The sequence below is a fragment of the Mycteria americana genome, chromosome 11, assembly GCF_035582795.1.
Source record: "Mycteria americana isolate JAX WOST 10 ecotype Jacksonville Zoo and Gardens chromosome 11, USCA_MyAme_1.0, whole genome shotgun sequence".
Taxonomy (NCBI): Eukaryota; Metazoa; Chordata; class Aves; order Ciconiiformes; family Ciconiidae; genus Mycteria; species Mycteria americana.
Window position 1 is genome coordinate 10,462,662 of NC_134375.1, and position 18,892 is coordinate 10,481,553.

The window sequence follows — 18,892 nt, forward strand, 5'->3', positions numbered from 1 at the left end:
GATGTTGTAATCATCCCTTCCTGATTTACATCGTCTTGTTTTGCATCTTTAAACTTAAAATGTTCGACTTCCAGTCTTTAATTTTATAACTTTTAAACATAGGTTTTTGCTTTGCGTAAGGGGAAGCACCATAAGAATTTGATAAATATTTGTGATACACCTCCTCTGGGTTGTGTTATTGCACAGGGCTTTTGCTATTTTTAACCTGTTAATTTCTGAGTTATGTGTCATTAGTTGGACAACTGACTCACTGTAATCTGCCGGTTGTTTTCAACAGACAAAAATATGCTCCTGATATTTAATTATACATTTTAGCAGAAGGGAAAGGGCAAACTGTAGCCCAATTCAAAGATTGTATAGCTCTTCCACACTCTAATTACAGTTCTGTTCGGCCATTTCTGTCAAAACCACTTCTGCAGGGGTAGAAAAGTCAAAGTGGTTTGAGCAGGAATATAGCTCAGAACACTTCTGTGAACGGCCATGGTAAGGATTATTAATGAGAAGAGTCTCAGTATGGTTTTAATGTCCCGTGCAACTTTCTAGTTAAACAACTCATTTGAAAATATTTGTGGGTATGGCATAAGAGTAGTTTATCTTTACATACCATACTTTCTAGTCTATATTTGCTTTCTCTTTGGATAGGTAGAAGGTATCTTTTCAGAGGACTGTTCATCTTTTTATAGATAAAAACACTTGACACAAAAATAATGGAATAGTTTTACAATTTGTCTGATATGTGTTGTCTAGAAATTATTTTTCCTATTAAAAATGGAAATGTCAGTTATCTAGATTGACATTGTCTTTCTTAGATGCATAAGGAAGTAAATCGTAATGCGTCTCTTACTGAAAACAAGCCTATTAACTTGATCTGTAAAACTTTAAAGCTATCAGGCTGTCTCATGCAGTGGATGAAGTGAATTGGTAGCAAGAAGCAGAGAACAGTGCTGTCCCATTAAGTGTTTGCTAATTTCTGAAATAAAGTTTCATCTTATGAAATGTGACCATTATCCTTACCCTTTATTTCTCTCCTTGTTTGTGTTTGAAACTCATACCAATGAAACGTTTCTGTTTCAGTCTCTGGTTCTTAGAGAGTGGGATTTTTTTTTACTATGCAGGAAAAGAAATTAAACCTTTGAAACTGTGAGAGTTTTGGGAAGCAAGTAAGTGGGAATGAGGCATTGGTATTTAAATATTTACAAATTCCTTTTTTTCTTAAAATCTATCTCCAGGCTGCAGAAATTTAAACAATAGTATTTTGCTTTGTCATTCTTGCTAATCTCTGCCTTTCTTCTTGGTAGAACATAAGGAAGAGCATCACCCAGCTGTCGTCCTTGGAAAAGCCCAGATACTCAAAACAGAAACTCCCGATGGCAAAAGAAGTGAATCTCATTCCTTGGAGGAAGGCCAGAGATCAGTCTCTCCTGCATTTTCACTGTCATCTGGATCAACAAGCAGGTCAGTGAAGAAGAATCTCTTCTCCCTGGTTTGTACTAGATTAGACCAAACATGGAAAACCTTTGCCAGTAACCTTGAGCAATATATGTATCCTACTTCATAGGAGGGGTTCCTAAGCTGTGGTTACCGATTCATTCTCCTCCATGTTTCTGGCTGTTCAGTTGCTTGGGGGATGGAGCTGAAGTACATTCAGAATTCACTGAATAGTTTTGTAATTACTTGATAGAGGGATGATAGTGTAAATGTTCCTTTTGATACAGAAACAGTGAGTGGAATGTCTGTGGAACCAGGAGAACGTTTGGTTTTTCTCTTCTGCTGCGTCATCTTCCCTTCTGTTTGAGCTTTTATTTAGAGAGGTCCAAAAATTGATACAGCCTAAGTCTTTTAATAGTTCTTTAAGTTGAGTATTGCTGTAAGAAACAGAGTTTAAATGACCCATTATTTGCTGTCAGTGGTAGAATGCCACTGAACCTTGAAGTCCTGACAGCTATTCACTTTTCTTTCTTCATGCACTTAGTTTTGCTTCCTGAAATTGCCTGATCTGGTTTCAGAAAATGAAGGTTCAAGGAAAGCTTTATAAATAATGTAAGATTTTATGCTTTTGATAGTTCAGTGATAATTTTATTGGAGACTCAGCTGTTATTGCTGATAAGATCTATCTAGCTTTTGAAGGTAGTGTTTACCTCTGTTTAAGATATTTACTTCACAGATCATAATTTGCTATCTACTACTGCATTGGTTGTCAAAGATGATGACAATGAATACTTAGATAAACACCCTTTTGCAATACTGGTTGCTGTGGCCCCAGTTTCTGGAGGAAAGGAGAAAAAGTAATTGAAAACAAATACCAAATAACTGGTTTTTCATATGTGTCTAAAAGTAAGAAAGCTAATCTTGATAATAATCTCGCTATCTTGTTGAGAACACAAATGAGAGGAGAAGGTACCCTTTGCAGGTCTGCCTTATGAAGAAGAAAAAGGTTTCCTGTGTTTAGAAGTGGGAGATAATCGGAGGAAGTAGCTGAAGGTCAACAGCTGAGCTAGGAGTAACATTTCTTAATTTCCCACCCATTACACCCATAGTATGTGCCTCTTCCTCCTTGTTCTGCAAATATTAAGAATAATATAGTGCTTGGATTCATCATAATTTATTAAAAGAACAATTTAGTTGTTGAGAAGTTTAGCAAAACCAAATTTTTCTAAATTCATTTGGGTTCACAAAGAGTTTTTAAAACTCAGCATGGGCGTTAAAGATGTTGCCTTTCACAGAGGTAAATACTAAACGGTGAGTGAAAGCCTAGGAAGACATAGGAAAGAGGAGATCAACTTGGGGGATTAGACAGCATCAGAAGTTAAATGTCTTTGTTTTATGTGATCAGGTTTTGCTGCCTGTTTCCATTTACTTCAACTAAATGGGAGCATATAGTAAATACTTGTCTGTAAACAACAATATGCTGGCTGGGCACATCACTTACACGGGAAGGGTCTTTGTTGCTGTTTCAAAATATCATTACATTTTTGTTTGGCTTCAAACTTGCATTATATACCAATAAAGATGTTCCCCTCCCGGTGGCCTTTCCCCTCTTTAGCGTATGTGTCTTTCTGCCTGAATTGTTACTGTAAAATTGATAAACGTAGCATATCATTGTATTTGCTGTTTAATGTGTAACAAACCTATTAAGATTCCTGATGTACTAGCTTTATCTGTGTTTCTCAGGATGTCATGCAAATGATGATAGTTTTTCCTTCCCTGTGATGTAGGTAACGGCTACCTCAGTAATTTCTTCACTTTTAAAATAGGGTCCAGTGCCCTGGACTCATGAAGAGGCTTGCACATTGTAATACCGGCTATTTGAGTATCTTATTTTCAGGTCTCTGGTCTTCAGAGCAGAATCCACAGATCTCGGTAGGACACGCTGAATCACAGAGGCTGGGCGACCCCCAGAGATCATCCAGTCCAAACCCGCACAGAGCAGGGTCAGCTGGAGCAGGCTGCTCAGGACCTTGTCCAGTTGGGTTTTAATATCTCCAGGGATGGAGACTCCATACCTTCTCTGGGCAACCTGCTGCAGTGTTTGACCACCCCCACAGTACAAAGGCTTTTTCTCATGTTTCGAGGGAACTTCCTGTGTTTCAGTTTGTGCCCGTTGTCTCTTATTCTGTCACTGGATACCACTGAGAATAGACTGTTGTCTTCGCTCCCTCCCATCAGGTATTGCTAAACGTTGATAAGATCCCCTTGAGCCTTCTCTTCTGAAGGCTAAACGGTCCCAGCTCTCTCAACCTTTCCTCTTAAATCTTAGAAGAATTAAGAGCTAAGAAGAATTAAGGGCTTCAGGATTAGCTTTGTGTGAAGCAGCATGCTGAGCCGTGAGTTGTAAGGACTTACCCGTGGACACCACAGGTCAGAGTGTCTTCGAAGTCTGCCCTTGGCAGTGTGAGGTGCCTGGCTTAGCAGTGCTGCCTTGTGAGTCACAGCCAGAGCCCTCCTGATTTTAAGCACTAGGAGCCCTGTTAGAAATGGATGAAGAACTAAGCCCTAAACTGGAGGAGGAGGTGTACCCCCTTAAAAGGCCCTAGCAGGCTTGCACTGTTCTGGGTTGTGACAGTCTCCTCTTCTTGAAGCTGCTCCACTCAGGATCTGTACTGAAAGATGAAATGGGCCAGGGAAAACGACTCTTCACTGTTCACTTAGAAGGGAAGAAACTGGCCCTGTGGCTTTGTGCCAGAGACTGGTTTTATGTGCCTGAAGCCCCAGCTTTCCAGTTTGTGGCTTGGGCCATGGCTGCTCTGCTGCTGGCAGGCCATTCTGGGGAAGCACGTGGCAGCAGGAACCTGACACTTGGTTTGTGTAGTGGTGGCGGGCAGGGTCCCAGGCAGAAGCTCTCCCCCAGGGCTAGTGCAAGGCCAGCTATTGCAGATCTGTGCCCGATGTCACGTTTGACAGGTGTACAGATGATAGATGGAGCTGCTTCATCCTCACGGCGCCAGCTGTTGCGGTTGCCCTAGAGCTCTGATTGTTATTTTAGTTCCACAAAATAAATGCCCTCACCTTGGCTCTTCATCCAGAATTGAAATGAGGTGTTCCTGTTCTTCCCTATTTTACTTAATTTTTTTTTTTTTAATTGCAAATTAACCCTTTGGCATTAAGGGCCTTGGAAAATTTGGAATTTTAATCTTACAGAGTGAGTTCTGGGAGTTAGAAAGGGCTTGTATTAGCTCATCCAAGGTATCATTAAATCTCTGTTTTGCTGCCAATTTGGTGCGTGAATGACGTTATGAATGATTCTCCCCATGGCCTTTGACATCAAAGTTAAACTTTTATTCTTTACCTTTTTCTGTCTGCAGGCTTGTGTATATCAACTTAAAGTCTGAATGACAGTGTGTCTAAGAGACTGTAAGAAAGTTTGCTAAAGGGTATTAGCATGTGGCAGTTACTAATGATCTGAACGTGCTTTCGTGACCCGAGTTGGCAAATTTTGTTGGGAAGTGCATTTGTTTGCATTATGTCTTGCTCAAGGCAGAGTTGTTTATTCCTTCTTTTTATGCATTCACTCTCTCCAAATGAAATATTTCCATAGACTTCTTGAATCAAACACAGAATCTCTCAGTTGTACAGACCAGTGGGTATGCATCACAGGTATTTGGACCTTCTTTTAAAAAAACCCATGCTTAATAGCTCCCTCTGGTTTGCTCTTAAATTCAGCTCCTGTGGAACAGGAACAGAATTACAAGAGTCTGCACGGAATTGTTTTTTCAGAATCTCTCTGGGATTTTCTCTTCACTTTCCTACTTTCTGCGTATCCCCTGGTTTGTATGTGTGGTGTTTTTTTATTTATTTTTCTTTAAATATAGGGCAGTTTGCTTAACCTTAAAAGCTAGCTACTGCGCTGGTCAAGAAGTTCAAAAAAGTGGTGGGTTGTTTTGTTTGGGGTTTTTTTGTTTTGTTTTTTTCCCCCTCCCGTTATATTGTGTATTAGACTCAGCTGCTTGGCACTTGGGCTCTGGAGCATGCCGAATCTACACACTGTAGATTCTCATACTTTACATCCAAACCCCTGTTTTAATACTGCTGCTCAAGAAGAGGTGAAAACAGCAATAATAATACAGCGAAAGCTTAGCTAAAGTGGCACATGATCCCTTGTGATGCAGGGAAGGCCCCTCTCGTTTGACCACAGTGTTCCTTGTGCCAAACCGTACCTTTCTGAAGAACGCTCTGGTGCGTTTTTCTGTGTTTTCTGGGAAACAAAGGTTACAGGGGTCACGCGTCTCCAAATACTGATGTGGGGGAACGCTTATGAAAAATAATTAGATGTGCTTTTTGCCTTTACTGTTTCTGTTCCTGATAGCTACTCTGAAAAAATAGCAGGTCTGATGTCCCAGTGCAATACCCAGGTCTTTGTTTGGCCTGTTGAGACATGTCAGGTTCTGCCATGTCTACAGACTAGCTTTGGACTACAGGTTTCTTGCCGCTCTCTTTCAGTTTGCCAGGAATCAGGTAGGTATAAAAGTGCCAGGTGTACGTTGAACTGTGGCTCATACTCCCAGTACGCTGCTTACACATTTCTGGTAATTAAAATGGACCAGAATTATGGCAAGATTTTCAGAGATTGTAAAAAGTAGGTATAGTCATATAAACTGCATGAAAGCAAGTGATGTATTTTGGTACTCTCTGGGGTTACTATGGGGTTAATGTTTCCTTAAGGGTAGTGAAATAAATATAGCACAAATCAAAAAAGAATGATTTAGATTTTGAGGGTTTAAGTAGCATTGTGCTATTGTACCAAGGCATGATTTTCTGAGGCTTGCATTTTATTTCTGATAATAAGAGGATATCCTTTGACAAGGGTAAGCATTTTTCACATTGAAATGTCAAAACTTGAAATATGTTTGGAAGTCCAAATCTGCATGCTGTGTTTTTATGAAGAGAGCACTTCTAAATGGAGGGCTGATATTATGATGGAGTAAAAGAAAATTAGGATTTTGAGCAGCATATAGAATATCACAAAACAAGCTTGAAGTCGGAGAGTTGAAATGTTTGCTCTGTAAAAAGATGCTGCAAGTAAATTAATGATTCTTATGTTTTATCCTTCATAAGAACATCTGCCTTTTGTCAATCTCATATCAATATTTGCTAAGGGAGCAGTTGGTCAATATTAGAAATTCATACATTGTACAAGAATCACTGATGTACTGATATTATTCAATAGTTGATACTTTAATTGAGGAAAATAAAAATTTTACACCTGCTGGAAAAAAGATACAGGCCATGCATGGAGGTTATAGCATTGACCCAAACATGTTTTGGTCTTTTCATAAATTGATGATTCCACCAAGAAAGCAAAATGTGCATAACAGGTAAACACCAAAACAAATGCTCCGGGGAGACCTTACAGCAGCCTTCCAGTACCTGAAGGGGACCTACAAGAAAGCTGGAGAGAGACGTTTTACAAGGGCATGTAGTGATAGGACAAGGGGTAATGGCTTTAAACTGAAAGAGGGTAGATTTAGATTAGATATAAGGAAGAAGTTCTTCACTATGAGGGTGGTGAGGCACTGGCACGGGTTGCCCAGAGAAGCTGTGGATGCCCCATCCCTGGAAGTGTTCAAGGCCAGGCTGGATGGGGCCTTTGAGCAACCTGGTCTAGTGGAAGGTGTCCCTGCTCATGGCAGGGGAGGTGGAACTAGATGATCTTTAAGGTCCCTTCCAACCCAAACCATTCTATGATTCTATGAAAGTGATTATATATGGCATGTATCCAGAAGGACATCAGTCCCTAGTTCAGAGCCATGGGGTTTGGACATCTTTGAGCCCTGAAAACAGAAGTGATAGTCCACCAGTGCTCTCCAGTGGTTTAGCCTGCATGATGTCCCAACTGTTGCCAGACTCCCAAGAAAAGCAGTTAAGAGAGATCCAGCAGATCTTTTCCTTTCCTGAACGCAGAGCCTCAAAGGCGTGTTCTCGAGCTGCAGAGGAGGCCGCTGAAAGCCAAGAAAGCCTGGAAAGAGTCAAGAAAAACAGTGAAACCGTTGAACCTATGTAAGGTTTAGTATAGACAAGAGCCCTCCATGGGGAATCCTGGGGCAGGTCCAAGGCTGGCAAACCTGCTGTCCTCCAAAGACAGGAAGATGAAGCCATGCTCAGTGGTGCCAGGAGTGCATGGTTTGAAGAGGGGGTACTGGGAAGCCAGGGAAGTCTTTGTGGTAAACAGTTTATCTTGGACATTACACAGGACTTATGGGCACTCCAGCAGCAAGCTCATAACATTTATCACTGGCAGGTCAAAGTGGAAGCAGGATTACAAGCTGGAGAAAACTATTTTCCCTCACTTCTTGCAACTGGACATTCACCTTCAAATGATGCTCATAAAATGAGACAGCCTGTAGCTCATTTCTCATGCCAGCACTGATGAAAAAAATGCGCAATGCACGTGCCAGAGCTAAGTACATAATGCACAGCAAGATGGACTGATTAAAGGACACTGGCTGTCCACCATGAAGCCAAGAAGGAACTTAATCTGCCTTAAAATAAACAAATTCAAAGAGACATTTACTCCTTTCATTTTTAGAATGAGACATGTTATTCACACTTACGTCAGCTTTTTCCTCTCTATTTTGAGGTAGTGTGTTTATCTTAAAAAAAAAAAAAAAAAAAAAAAGGCGGGGGAGTAAAATCCAAATGATGGTCAAGAAAGGAATAGTTTACTCTTGGTTGATTATCTATACGTGCCCAGAAGAAACTAATCCTGCAGAAAAGTGAGGCAGAGCTGGGGAATTGCCCGAATCATTGGAGCTGCACTTTTCTCAACCTGGAGACATGAACAAGTCCAGGAAACGAAACCTCTTCTCACCCTGTCACCTGCTCTGTCAGCCTGTTGCATCTTGAGCAGTTAAGTTTCAGAACTTCAATGGTTTTGCTATAAAAATGTATTCATCTGGAACTGATATGTAAAATCTTAGGATAGAATAATGACCTTTATTAAAGAAAAGGACAGAAAACCTCTTGTGGGAAATTGTCTTGGATTCGGAGTCTGAATAAAGTCTGAAGATGTGTTTTGCTTTGTCTGGCCCCAGTATAGGTAGATATCTATGGGGTATTGAACAGGCAGAAAATACTGAAGAAATGAACAAAACTATTCTAAATTCTGTGATCTCTGTGGGCCCCCTAGGCTAAAATTTATAGAAACAACATACATAATGAGGTAGCTGTTTCTTTTTTTATTTAATTCATTTTCTTCAGTTTGAGTGAATCCATTCAATGATAAGAAGAGCTTAGGAGTTTTCTTCAGGGGAAAAAAAAAGAATTATCTTAAAATATGAATTCAGTTGGTGGTCAAAATTTCTTTTGCTTAGTTGAAAATGTTTTTTGATAATTGTTTTTCAACTGTCTGGCATATTTAAGGAGTTTTTTAATTTGCAAACAATTTTTTTCCCCTGCATGTGGAAAAAAAGTATATAATTACTTCAACTCAAAATCAAGCAATTGCTCAGTCTTTGTAAAAGAAATTGATGTTTGAGAGAGACTAGATGCAGAGAACTATTTCGTTGAGTGCCTGCCTTGGAACAATGGATTGTTTGAAGAAATTCTGAAACAAAGGGCTTTTTAGCTACAGCTGGAAAGTTCACAGCCCTGCAGCTTGGTCTTGTACCGTTGTGTATATAAATCCTCGGTCTCTCAATGCAATTACAGCGTAAGAGTTGATTTGGTTTACTGGGGGGCTCTGATTACTCTTGAGCTGATGGCCAGTTCACATCTACACGTATAGGCTAAGGTAGTAACCCACTCTGGTACATTTTGAGGTCAGTTTTAAAATAATGTGGTAGGCATAGGCTGTGAATTACACATGCAAATTATGAACTTGCATTATTGTTCTGAGTGTTAGCCAAATTTTTTCACTTTTATTGTTTTGCTTGTGACAAACATGGTGATAAATGATAATAACGCTACATTTTTCAAGGCAAGGAAGTACATCGTGTTCAGGCATCAAACCTGTTCTTTTGCTATTTTAGGGGACTAAAAGCACACAAATAGCCCCTCGTCGTCCCCCCCCCCCCTTTTTTTTAATGTAACTGGAACACTGGGGTAGGATTTAGAAGTATAATAAAAACTCATTCCTTGGTCACCCAGTTTGTGTACCGAAAATGACTTCTTGACAGACTTACAATTTTGAGAGTAAAAAAAATGCTGGACTTCAAAACTTTCCCTATCCACCATTGTTTTTACAGCATGTTTTACCATGTTTTTCATTTGAACATTTCATATTAGATTTGGTGCCGAAATAAGAAATTTAAACAGTTGCCTGAGCCCAGGCTATGGGAAGAGGAGTGCAGTTAATTGTAACGGATCCAGCGGACACTTGCATTACCTCATGCTCTGAGGAGCAATTGGGAAGGTACAGTGACCCTCTTCCTTCCGCTGACTGTGGCCCAGGGCTTCTTTGCCTCCACCCCAGCGCTGGCGCATGGGGCTGGGGTTTGGGCTGTGCCTGCTCCTCTTCCAGTTATTGTAAGCAGCGGCAGTGATAATTGATGCAGGGATAAAACGTTTTTCCCTATAAATGCAGTCACTGCTTTTAATTTCAGCTGACTTCATTTCCATATTAAAACTGCTCTGTTGGGTAATGTGTTTTAATTTGACAGATTTATTCAGCAGTTCATGGAAGTTCCTGGAGAATCATTTGAAGAGTTTCTAAAATTGCATGCAAAACTTTTAAATCCATTTTGTTTCAAAATACTTTTTTCCATATGGCACTAGTGCTTTGTGTATATTTTTGCTATCTTTTTCCTTTTTATCTTTATGACTAAATGTGCATGTGTTAAAGTTTTCTCTAATCTAATCTGGTAGTGTTTTCCTCCCGTGAAATCCTGTTGGTGATTCTACAGTTACTGCCACAGTAACATCTGATGAACCTCACTTCAGAGGGGAGAACAAGCAACAGGAGGAGACAAAATATTAATGGATGAAAAAAATCCCGCCACCTTATAAAAGTTGCATGCCATTTATTAATCTATTTAGGAAAAGCTAAAAAAAAAAAAAGAAGGATGTTTGCATGTGATTCCTAGTCTCCCAGTGCGTCCTGGGAGCTGGTGTTTTCTAATGCATTACACTGAGGGTGTGGAGATCTCTGAGGCTGAATCCTAGCTCAATTTAGGGCATGTTCAGGCAGTGGAAGCGATGCTCTGTTCCTGCTGCGAGGACATGCTGGCTGGTGCCTCTGGGAGAGATGCAGGCTGGTGAGAGGCACTGGGGTTGAGCCACGGGCGCGGAGAACCCGCAGTGCAGGCTGTGCTGGCACAGCGGGCAGGGGGACCGGGAGCCACCGAGAGCCTGTGTGTGGTCAGGAGAGCCCAGGGCAACCGTGAGAAGCTGTATGGCTGAGCAGGAGCAGCTCGACATGCTCGTCTGCTGGCTGCCTAACATGGATGTTGTACCCAGAGGGCTCTCTGTGAATGACTGGGGTGTGCCCAAATCATTCCTAGCGCACCCTGAGCCTTGTCAGCTGCCCGATGACATTATTTGGGTTTAAATTCCTTCTCCTGTTTGAATTATTATCTTCTCTCTAATGATGCAATACGTTATGAATATTAAGTGTTTCGGTGAACTCCTGACTCCTGTTCTCGAAAATCTGTGAAGTAGGTAATGAGCTAAGATGTTAGACTTCTGTCCTGCACCTGGGATATGGAAGTTGTGTACAAAACAGTTCTTACTTTTAATTTGTAACTCTCCAACAGAGGTAGTGCAAAGACAGTCATCTGTACTTCTTGGTAAGGAGTGCTGTTTACCGTACGTTTGCACAAAGTGGTCTTCATCCAGCAAAAATGATACTGAAATGGCAAAAGCGGGCAGCAGAGCGTGGTACCTGCTCTGGGAGGGGTGCGGGGGCTGAAACAGGCGGTCAGCAGCTTTTGGCTGCCTTTGTCCCAGGGACTGCAAATGTGGCTCCACCTTTGAGAAGTGCCCAGTGAAATCACTACGTGGGCCTTCTATACAAAGATGACCTCTCTAGTATGAGACGTGTTCTTTGTTGAAAGGTTTTTTTGGCAGAAACGCCGTTTGTAAACTTCAGCAATTGTCCGTATTATCAGGACTCTGCTGGGCCATGCTGGAATCTGTCCTGTGAGAGTGAGTATTCCTGGGCTGTTTTCCTTAACATGTGTTTTGAACAAACATATAAACACACTGATATCCGTGTATAAAGTTATGACTTTGGGGATGTATTTTTACAATTTATGTCTCCTGTCTTCTAACAAACAGGGGATTAACTTTGTTGTAAAACCTTTAAAGTAAATCCAATAGAACTGGTATCCAACTGCTGTGCCATGGTTTACACAAAAATCTCCCAACTCTTTGTGTAACATAGTTTGTTATGTAATTTCTGCAATAACGTACAGACTGTTTGAGCTGCCAGGCGTCTTTTGGAAAAATAGTTTCCAGAAAACAACATTTTCCAACTTGTTAGTTGATTTCTGCAACCCTGCAATTTGGCATATACTTGAGAACTTTGCAATGGTTTATATCACGGAGCCTGAACCTTCAATAAAAGCTATTTATCAAGAATTGACCAGAGTACTCTGTTCACTTAATTCAGATTTTATTGAAATTTGACAAAATTTTCTTATTATTTAAAATACAGGCTGAAATCATCTGTGTAGTTGTTTGGGCATTTTTTAACTTTGAGCATGTGAAGAGGTCGGTCTGACGTCACGGAGCTCATACTTGTAGTTCATTAAATATGTGTGTGTGTGTATGGACGTGCGTGCATATATCTACACACGCATGGATTCTTCCAGTGTTGGTGCAGTAGTGATAGCTGAATTTAATAACACCCTGATTTAAGTAGCCTCTGTGACTACTGTGAAATACAAGTGTAGCAAGCAGAATTCTGCTCCATCGTTGCTGAGGGCACGGCTGGTAAGCAACTGTGTCGCGTTAGTGCCTCGAGGAGATCCGTTAGACAGGTTCCTTTAGGAGCTGATGTGAACCCCTCATTTCCGCAATGGGAGCCGTTCTTCAGCTTTGCAGATGGGTGCTTAGCCTCTAGTCCAGTGAGCATTGTATAACTCTTCACTACTAGGAAAGCTTTAAAAATACATATAATTTTCATATAGGCCTAAGTGTTTAAAAGAAACCATAAAGATTTTATGCATTTATGTTCTTGCTCTTACAAAAGCAGTCTGGGATGACGTTTTGGGCTCTTACTGCTGCAACAGCTTGAAGGCTTGCTGAGCATTGACAGGAGTTGCTCGATTCCGTTGTTAGCCAGGCTGGTAGCTTATTGCCATAAAACTCATGATGTAGGGTCGGTCGTTCTTTCATTCGTTCGTTCTTTCGTTTGTTCTTTTTGAGTTACCATCTTAAATCCTTTACATTGAAGCTTCTCACCTGTCCAGCACTGGTACTGAGTTTGACCTGTTGTGTTCTGTATGGTAAGTATACAAATACTGACTTAGAAAAGAATATTTTCCTTGTCATGTTAGAAGGTAAAATTATGTGTGAAGATGAAAAACTAAATAATCTTTTCAAGCAGGTTTTTAAAAAAGTTGTGACGCATCTAGCTTGATTCAGTCCTCATTCACCTCAATTTGCAGTATCCAAGGTACTGAGATGCTTTTTTTCCTTTGTCTAAGAAAAGCATCCATTAAAGTTTTAAATGAATTATTTTAATTAAGAAATAAATTGCTTTATGAAATACGTCTTTCAACGGTCAGTTGTATTCTTTTCAGAATATGTGATCAAACCACAGAGCAAAAACATTGTACTTTGGGGGCAGATAGCAGCTGGAGATTGTTATGGCCCTGCGTAGCGTATGCTTTCGTCTCTCTTGTAGATTGTGCCTTTTCCTCGGAAGATAGGTGTGACAAGGAAAGCTTGCTTCAAGCAGCTCAAAATGAGCCACCTCTGTTCGGGTGATGAGTCACTGTGGTGGCTGGCAAAGCACGTTTCACTTGGCTTTTATCCGGGTGTGCCGACAGTCTTGGCAGTTTGGATTTTTGTCACTAACAATTTCAATGTTAAGGTTTTTTTTCTTTGATGTTGATTCTTTTTTTTTGTTATGGTCAAAATGTAAGCTTACACCTAAGCCTTGAGTTTTGAGGTTGAAAGCACCTTTACTCTTTGAAACGTTGTACTTTACCCACTGAAGTATCTTGCAAATCCTCTCCAGAGAAATTGTCTGGTGCCTTTGAATATAAAGCTATTGTAATTACAGCAAGCAGACATGAACGGAGAGAATTGTCTTGTATGTTAAATAATGAAAATGAGACCCAGTAATAACTCTGAAAATTACATGATGCAGAGCCAGAACTTTCTGGCCTGTGCTGTTAGTTGAAATTACTTCTTGTTGGTTGAAATTCCTTCTCGTTGCCAGTGCTGAGTGGAGGGGTCTGCCTCATCTACGGATTCTACTGCCTTTGCTAAGTAGAGCCCTACTTTGCTGTAGGTGTTGCTAAAATAATTTACATCTGTTTTATTTTCCCCTTCAGCTCCAGTTCAGACATTTTGAGAGATCTGCAAGGGCCTGAGACATGTTCAGCATCCTCCGACAAGTAAGTAGAATATATGGGTGGAAAAATCCTTGCGACTGATTTAGGTCAGTAGTTTCCAGTTTGTGGAATCCTATGTGTTTTGTGCAGGAGAGGCAAATGTATCTAAAAAGTCAGGTTCTTGGTGAATTTCCGCAGTTGTGGGAGATACAATTTGGTCAGTGTTTTTGGATCCTTGGAAAATAATACCTGGGTGCTCCAAGGGTCCGCAGATGACTAGTTAAAAATCATTGTTCTAAGGTATATTTGAGTATGAACATATATTTTTAAAAAGAAAAAAAAAAAATAATGTGGGACCTGATTTTTATGGAAAATTAAGAGAATCTGATTTTCTGTTGTATTTAAAGTTACATTGTTGTCAGTCTCACCTACATCTCTGTCAAGTTGAACGTGCTGGAATGGCAGCATCTGTTTCAATTTACTTCTATTTGAAGAGAGAAGAGCACTTTCTTGTTTTTTAAAATCTTAACATCGTATTTCTTAAAACTAAGAACCTCCTTCTATTATATAGTGATAATATTTAAAATTTGGGTCTAGCTGTGCAAGGTGTTTTACAACAAAATACTAAGAAATGATCCAAAGATTCCTGAAGTAACCCAATGAAATACATGAAGATGGAGAGGAAATACAGGGATATATGGGGGCACTGAAGGTGTGCAGTTATAGTGAAATTTGGAGTAGTGTAGTGTTAGATCAGATGAAAAGCTTTGTAGTTATTATACAAATAAACAGGAATGAAGACTGTTGAAGTCTGCAAAAGTAGTACAGTTTACCCTTGCAGTTGAAATTGGCTTGATCTGGGATCTCTCTTCAAATATGTCCACTTTGGTAGTTGATCTTAGGGGTGTGGTGAGAACCATATTGCATTTAATTCTCTTAGTCTGCTTTTTAAGAAGTATTTATGACACAATTTTGTCTATTATCCATTACATACATATGCGGCCAATACATTGTGACAGCTCTTAAAATTCATTATTAATGACAGAAGTAACATTTGAAACTCTCTTAAAATGTGTGTTTAGATAATCTAATGGATTTTAAGGAGCTTTAATGGAAGCGCTGATAAGACCTTGCTTACAGTGGCGTCAGAGGTCAATGGGGAGTGCACCACTGGAAAACCAGAAAATAATCATAAAGCCTTTCTTGTAGAGGGAGGCATCACTTTGGGAAGGTGAGCAGTGTTTACTGGAAGGACACTCACAAGCGCACTTTATTTTGTAGTACCTGCAAGTGACTCGTTGAGACAGGCAGTAAAGTAAAAAGTACTTGGTTATATGTATTGCAGATGCTAGTCCCTGTTCCCCTGGTGATGGTCTGCTGGTGCTGCTGCCATTTATCAAAGAGTAAGCAGCCACAGCTATCTTTCACAGATGTTTTTAGATCTGCTACAAGATTTATGCGTGGCCCTGGTAAACAGGGGTCAGGGACCATGAGATCAGGGATCATCTAAAGTCCTTGGTAACCACCTCATTGCGTAATTATCAATTACCTGTGAAGTATTTTATCTCGGCTGGCTATTTCTCAGTGAATTGGATCGCTAGGAATTGGGCTGCTGAATGAAAGCCAATCCATAAGGATTTGTGGCTCTGACTTGTGATCAAAACAGGAAAGGTGGAATGAGAGCTGGAGGGCTCGCAAGCGAGGGAGCCAGCCAGCAGCCTGCAGCTCCCTGCATTGTCTTGATTAGATGCCTGAGGCATGAAAATGCACAGCAAGAGATAGAGAAAATGGGTGTCTATCCCTTTGAGTGCATCTTCTTCTGTTTGGAGATGAGTGAAGAAGCCAGGACAACTGAGAGCTGCCCCTGCCAGCTGCACGAGAGCAGTTCTCACATATGTGCATCTCTGTCCTTGGCAGGATGCACATGATGCTGCTGCTGCTGTTGCTACCACAGTTGCCTCTGACTTACTTGGTGGGAAACCGGGGTAGGGAGGGATGATAGCTGGACAGAAGTGAGGAGATGAGTATGGGGACATAAGAAGTTAGAAGAAGTTTCTTGATTTCCTCTTGCTTGCAGTTGGGAACTTCCTGAATATATGGAGCTTGGTAATGTCCGTTCTTATCAGTTGCTGCAAATGCTTCTGAGCTCGTTCTTATCTCTCATAGTCTACTAACACTTAGAGGCTACGTCTAGATTGCAGGACAGGTGCTTTTTGCCATGTTTCCTGTGGTCCTGGTTCCTTGCTCATCGTGACTGTGCTAGCTCCTGCTGAGGAGGATCATGCTGCAGCTCCTTGCTAGCCTGTGAAGCTCCTTGCTAGCCTGGCCAGGGCTGGTCGCAGCTGGGACGTGCTCCAGGAGCGAGCAGCGTGGCTCCTTCCATGGGGCTGGCAGACGTTTGCCTGGAAGGGAATGGGTGGCATTGCTGTTCCTGGCTAGCCAATAGAATATTTTTCATTTCTTTAATAAATGCTTTACTTTCATTGTACTTCTGTACCGGCCCTGAGTTAGGATATTAATTGTATATATTTTTCTAAAATTATAATGCAATCTGTGCTGTTTGTCTGCTTGACTATATGTTTGAATGGGAAAAATACACCTGGTCAGGTCTCAAGGAATTTTTTTAAAATCAGTTTGGGATAAAATACCACATCAGTATTGTAGAATTAATACACCTGCTTCATTTTTGGAGGAGATTAGATTTAGGAAGAACAATAGTCAGCTCCAACTGTAAGGGAAATTACAGGCGCTTCCTTTGTCAGGACTGGGGTGTTTACCCGAGAGGGCTGGAAACCCTGGGTGTAGAGGGGAAGGCTTTCAGGAGAAGGTCTGTTGGAGGAATTGATTCCTGCTTGTGCTTGCAGGTGGGGGTCAGGGACACAATCTTCTGGTTATGTGGAAGAATTGCACGTGGCATACACTGCCAGACGCAGTTTTGTTGGCTAGCCTTAGGAGAAGGAACTTGGCATGGAAAACTTGTCTGTCCCGCAGTGATCCGCTGCGTGGAGAGGCAGTTCATGAGGCTGGCAGCAGAGGACCATGCGAATGTCTGTGTTCCCATGGCTGAGGTAGCAACCGTCCTGCTTTATCCATGACAAACCGGGACTTCATAGCAACCTAAAAACCTCTGGTTGGAACTGCTTCCAGTTTCCAAACTGTACCTGTTAAAATTACTTCACCTGATGAGAGTGAAGATGCAAGGGTGTCCGATGCTGGTTGGCGTGATGAGCTTGCCTGCTTTTGCTTTTAAAGCCAGTGACCTTTACCAGGATGCAAATGTTGGCATAAAAATGTACACAGTCAGTTCAGCTTTTGAGTATGTAAAGTGACTGCTCTGGCATGGTGGTGGAGGATGGGGCTGGAAATCGTACCCGGTGGATGTTGTGGTGCTCCGTGCCATCAGGGCTCTGCTCGTTTGTGCAGGGCTCAGGAGAAGGCCGAGAGATAACAGCCACGGAGTGAATTGTTCTGCAACAGCGCTAGCATGAAGAATGGTAACAAGAGGTATACATTTTTAAAACAAACTTGCACTTAATGGTAGAACTGTAATTAATTACCATGGGGAACTGTGTACTTCCTCAGTAGTTTCTGTAAGAATTCATTGCAGCCTCTTTTATTGAGGGAAAACTTAGGTTTTGATGATTCTGTGCTTCCTGTAGGAGGATATTTAACATACTTCTGATGATATTTTAATTGTCCATGTAATGCCTGGAGTATGTGGCTTCTATTTATTACTAGCTTTAATTTTGTACATAGTAGCTAGTCTACCATACATGTTAAAAACATGCAGTTCAAAAGTATTTTTGAGAAATTTTGTAAAAGTGAATGGCAAGGCTAACAGTCTTCACTTTCCGTGTCATATTTTCTATATCTTTGGAGACTGCCATCTCCAAACTTGAAGATGGTGGACTATAGTTTCTTTATCAGCAGTCAGTGACTTGCAATTAATTTTGGTGATGGTACAATCAAATTATTGTATATTCTTTTTTTGTACTCCCTGAACTCCATTCTAGAGAAGCCAATTGGCAGAATTGTTTTCTGCAGTACAGGAGATGATATGCTGCGGCTTAAGGATCTGGCGTCTGTGGCTTCTTGCATGAGTTGGAAAAACATGTTCTGTAGTGGAAGAAGGAATAGGAATGTCAATAATGAAAACAGTACTAGAGTTTGTTAATGGAGTGTTTCTACCTAGCGGTAATGGATGTTAACATTAGTTATGATAGTATCCATAGCAAAATCATTTGTTCGTTTGATAATTTCCTTCACCCAGGGGAACTTCTCAGTCCTTTGATGGGTTTAAGTTGAATGGTAATAAAGTTTGGCCAGGTTGGTAAGTGCAGAAGAATGTTAAGTAAAGCAGATCTGCAACTTTCATGAAAGTTGTTCTGTTCATTGCAGAACTGTATCCTGCAGGACGCTGAGTGGCACGGTAGGTCAAATGAGGACTTTGCTTTGGCAAACTTACCATGGGAAGGCGCAGGCTAGCGTACCAAAGAACAGACAGATGGTATATTTCATAACCTGCCCAGATTTTTTAAAAGTCGAATTGTGCCAGAAAATTATAATCTCTCTTACTTTATTTTTATAGGAGTTAATAATCAGGTATTTGCAAAACAAGAGAACCAAGAGAACCAAAAGCTCCAGTTTTTGGCTTTGTATTTTAATATACTTTTGAACATAAGGTAATTACTATTCTGCTGTGGGAAAATGTAGGCATCAAGGCTAGAAATGGGCAGAATGTAAAACAGTAAAGCTAGCCTTAACTAAATTAGATTTCTGCTTCATTCTGTGTCCTAAGTAATTTGTTTTTGCAAGGGTAGTCATATTTTGCAAATTCTCAAAAACAAACAAACAAACAAACCCAAAAAGGGGAGGGAAGGTGCAACTGCTGATGGATGCTCTTTGTAAAGTGACACATTAGCAAAATGGGTAGTTTGAATGTTGTTTATCTTTGC

At 40.7% G+C, this 18,892-nt stretch overlaps 1 protein-coding gene across 2 annotated transcripts in view; it reads left to right on the top strand.

Annotated features, from left to right (window-relative positions):
* The window catches only part of RAD18 (RAD18 E3 ubiquitin protein ligase), a 62,672-nt gene that overhangs the window by 34,800 nt on the left and 8,980 nt on the right, over positions 1–18,892 (top strand). For both annotated transcript variants that reach the window (XM_075514461.1, XM_075514459.1), the window contains exons 11-12: positions 1,299–1,455; positions 13,938–14,000. In XM_075514461.1, the coding sequence (XP_075370576.1) occupies positions 1,299–1,455; positions 13,938–14,000 (220 nt within the window). The remainder of the gene's footprint in view (positions 1–1,298; positions 1,456–13,937; positions 14,001–18,892) is intronic.